The sequence below is a fragment of the Camelina sativa genome, chromosome 11 (genome assembly GCF_000633955.1).
Source record: "Camelina sativa cultivar DH55 chromosome 11, Cs, whole genome shotgun sequence".
Lineage (NCBI taxonomy): Eukaryota > Viridiplantae > Streptophyta > Magnoliopsida > Brassicales > Brassicaceae > Camelina > Camelina sativa.
In genome coordinates, this window is record NC_025695.1 from 38,212,654 (window position 1) to 38,216,780 (window position 4,127).

At 38.0% G+C, this 4,127-nt stretch overlaps 1 protein-coding gene across 1 annotated transcript in view; it reads left to right on the top strand.

The window, feature by feature from the left end:
* Positions 60-4,127, top strand: part of LOC104728738 (protein KINKY POLLEN-like) — a 9,409-nt gene continuing 5,341 nt past the window's right edge. The window contains exons 1-9 of the mRNA XM_010447682.2: positions 60-303; positions 609-708; positions 808-1,074; positions 1,496-1,761; positions 1,938-2,154; positions 2,443-2,613; positions 2,695-2,772; positions 3,001-3,258; positions 3,403-4,122. Coding sequence (XP_010445984.1) covers positions 233-303; positions 609-708; positions 808-1,074; positions 1,496-1,761; positions 1,938-2,154; positions 2,443-2,613; positions 2,695-2,772; positions 3,001-3,258; positions 3,403-4,122 — 2,148 coding nt within the window. The 5' untranslated portion in view covers positions 60-232. The remainder of the gene's footprint in view (positions 304-608; positions 709-807; positions 1,075-1,495; positions 1,762-1,937; positions 2,155-2,442; positions 2,614-2,694; positions 2,773-3,000; positions 3,259-3,402; positions 4,123-4,127) is intronic.

Below are 4,127 nucleotides of genomic sequence, written 5' to 3' on the forward strand. Positions count from 1 at the left end.
CTCTCTCTCTCTCTCAATCCCCACAAAAAAAAAAAAAACAAAGACTCAGTCTTAGTTTTTCAGACCTATCAAAACTTTCTCTACCTTCTAATTTTTTTTCAAAACTTTTGGGCTTCCCGAGCTATGAACCCAGTGCGTGTCCGTGTCCTTCGTCTCGACCCGACCCGCTGATTTAGCTTGATCGGAAGAAGAAGAAGAAGAAACCGCCGTGTGTGTTTCCTGGATCGTAATAATGGTAGCTCTCTTCGTCATGTTTATCTTCACGATCGCCGTGATCGTCGCACTCCTTTGGGCTTTCTTCAAGTATGTTCCATTTCACCCCACATCTTTTGCCTTTTTTTTGTACAATTCGTGTTTCCTAGATCGTGTTCATCGTTTGCTAGTTTCTGATTCTAACTCATAAACTGCTTTTGTGTAAATTGATTGTGTGAATTGTGTAACAATGAGATTAATTTAGTTGCCGTGTTACCAGTTTATGAATAGTGTCTCATTGGTTGTGTATTTGATTATGAATTTTCAAAATTGCTTTCATCTCTTGTGGAGGAACTTGTTTTTTTGAGTATATGAAACTGCGTTTGATCTTTTAGATTTATCTCTTATATATATAGGTCACTCCCTTGGATTCTCCAGCATTCTGCTGGAATAACTCTAAGCTTTCAATTTGATAGATGGAATTGCTTGAAGGATGTTTCATTGCATTTCAAGAAGGTTTGTATGGTCTTTACTTTGTAATAATATTTGAAGGTCCTCAAATCACGTTTTATATCTTTGTGATGATCTCTTTATCTCTTGTTTTAACTACTACAGGGTTCTATTGAATCTGTCTTCGTTGGAGAATTTAAGGCCAATCTAAGTCAATCTCTGGTTGAACTTTGTGCTACGGCTTTTATCCAGGATCCTAAAGTAATATTCTCTATATGTGACCTGAAAATAGTAACTAGAGCCTCCAACTCAAGTAAAGGTCCTCGCAAATCAAAGACTCGGAAACCGCGTTCTGGTGGCAAAGGAAAGTTGATGCTATTCGCTAATATTGGCAGATTCTTTTCAGTCTCCATGACAAATACGGTTGTGCAGGTAATTGCAGCCTGCTCTTATATCTATGAGAACACTCTTTTTGTCTTGTTCAGCTTCATGCTAATTCCATTTCATTATGTCTTGTTCAGCTTCATGCTAATTCCATTTCATTATGTCTTGTTGAGGTAGTTTTAATGAGAGCAGCATGAATGGTAGTGATGCTACTAGCTTCAGTTGTTAGTACCATAGAACAAAATTGTAGTGAAAGATTTACTTGCATTTATCTACATTAACTTTGATGAAATCGTATCTTACTGGCTATATAGATATAGAGTAGTAACATATTGACCACAAGCCAAGATATATACCCCATGATGAGGCGCTTTATGCTCAAATGACTGTTAGCTTTCTGTGCTTCTGTTAAGAACTATACTAACCATGTTTCTACTGTTTTTTCTTATTTCCTCTTGCCAAAATGCAGACACCTAAAGCTACAGCAGAAATCAAGGAGTTGGAGCTCGATATATCTAAGGACAGAGGGTCAGGGAATTTTTTCATCAAACTGTACCTATTGCCGATATTTGTACAGATTGGCGAACCACATGTTACTTCCACTCATTCACCTGATATGAACAGTGACATTAGCCTCAATAGGCAGACATCTTCCCAAAGAGCAGAGGGCTCTGCTTCTTCTTCTTCTTTGCATTGTGAAAAGCTCTCCCTCTCCTGCGAATTTGGTCACAATAGGTACCTTTTGCTTGACATATACATCCTATATTTAGCAGATTAACGTGTTTACTAATTGAGAAAGATGAAGTTCTTATACCTGAACTCATATAGTTACATACTCCTATGATTTCTTACCCCATTTGCATGTACATTTTAATCTTCATGGCTGCCATATTTTGATCTTCCTGAAGCAGACAATCTAGTCCAAGTATAAAAAATGTGGAAGTAGACCTAGCTGATGCTGTTCTTAACCTTAATGAGAAGCTGCTGTTGAAAAAAAAATCGTCGACAAGTGCTGCTTCCACAGGTGAAGCGATTGAATCAAGTTCTGGTCACACCACTTCAGAGAAGCCTCCAAAACAACCAATAAACTTTTTGGTTGCAAAGCATGCTTTAAAATTCCCTGAGAAGGTGAGTGACTTATTTTTAGCATGAGAAAACTGTAACTATCTTTCATTGATTATCTATATCACATATGCATGTCTTTTCACCACATGGGATTAAAGTGGCCCATTCAGTTTCTCCCATGTTTCATCACCTATCCATCACAGAATTGCTAAGATATCATATTTCTTTAAGCTACAATTAGCAACCATGTAAGATTAGTATTTGCTTGTACAATGAAAGGAGTTTATGCATATGCTGTACATCCAATTCATTAGCTGAAGTCTTACTCGTGCCTTTGACTTTATGTGGTAGGTTTTATTTGATTTTTCGAAGCTTGAAATCAGATTTGTGCATCAAGAACATGGTTTTTCTATCGCGAATAGCATAACAGGCTTTCAGTTGAGAAGTGCTAAAACTCGATCCGGTGAAGATGGCAGGGAAGAAACATGTCTTGATTTTGTCATGGAACTCCGGAAGATGCATGTATGTCACTAATAATCCAGTGAAATTTCGTTTTGATGTACCATCATCAATTTGCTGCCTTTAAATTTCTCTTCATCTCAGCTTTTCAGAGAATCTGATGTTTCTGTCTTGGAGATGACAAAATTTGGAGTTTTCTCCAAGGTGTATTGTCCAATACAGGTGAGTCCTCTGAATTAGAGCATAAGTCTTTTGGTGGTGCTTTCTTTTTGGTGTTTTGCATGTGCTTCGGTTGCTTTTACACTCGGAAATGGTTAGAAAATAGAGCTTATACGATGTGCGTATACTCCTTTTGGTTTTATAGTTTTATCTGTTTTGCACATATGCTGAAATTCTATCAGAAAGGCCTTCATGATTTAATGTATTACCTGATCTTGGTGTTTCTTTTAGGAATCTTTCCCTGTTAGAGCTGAGGTTGAGATTAAGCTGGCAAGTATACTTTGCAACATTATAATGACGAGATTTGAGCCGCTGTTGCGTTTGCACTTCTCTAAAAAGAAAAAGATGGTTCTCAAAGAGGAAACACCTAACATCGTAAAATCAGAAACTACTGGTCGTAAGGCTGTGGCTGTGGTATGGAAATGTGCCACCTCAGCCCCTGATGTGACGGTGGTGCTATACAATCCTGGCGGTTCTCCTATATACCAAGTAAGTAGAAGACGTATGTTAGTTGGTCCTAATATTGTTTCTTTCAGTTTGAAATATTATGATTCATGCAAAACGGTCTGGAATTAGCATCACAAGGTTTAGCAAGAAACCTTAACACTGACTTTACTTTCATGTTTTTTGCAGTGCGGCTTAGATTCATTTCAGGTCACTGCAGATAATATGTCACCTAGGGGAACAGTTGTACAGATGGAGCTAAATGAACTGAACTTATGCATGGTAGATGAACACCAGGGATGTTTGAAAGAAAGCCTCTTTGGTTTAGAGTCAACCCCAGGTTCTTTAATCAATATAAGAAAGGTCAGATCGGAAATGGGCAAGAAACCTGAGGTTGTTGATGGTAAACAAACATTGGTGGTTGACGTATCAGAAGTCAGCCTGCTATTTTCTTTCAGAAGTTTTGAAGCACTTGTAGTAAATGCAATGTCAATTCAGGCTGTCATCAAAAGTTTAACTGGTGCTAGCAATAAGAACAGACAGGAAAAAGTGGTACATAGATCGAAGCCATCGGGCAGAGGTACTCAACTCTTGAAGCTCAATGTTGAACGTTTCTCTTTGAATTTCGCTGGTGATTCAAGCCTGGACAATACAGTCATTGATGATCCTAAACGTGTCAATTATGGATCACAAGGTGGAAGAGTAATAATTAGTGTCTCAGCTGATGGCACACCTCGAACTGCCACTGTTTTCTCTACTTTGTCCAAGGAACATGAGAAGTTGAAGTACATAATTTCGTTTGAATTACTCAAATTCAGCTTTACTCTAAACAAGGAGAATCAGTCTACACAGGTAGAACTTGAAAAGGCAAAGTCGATCTACCAGGAATTTTTGGAGGAACCTCACCAAGTTTC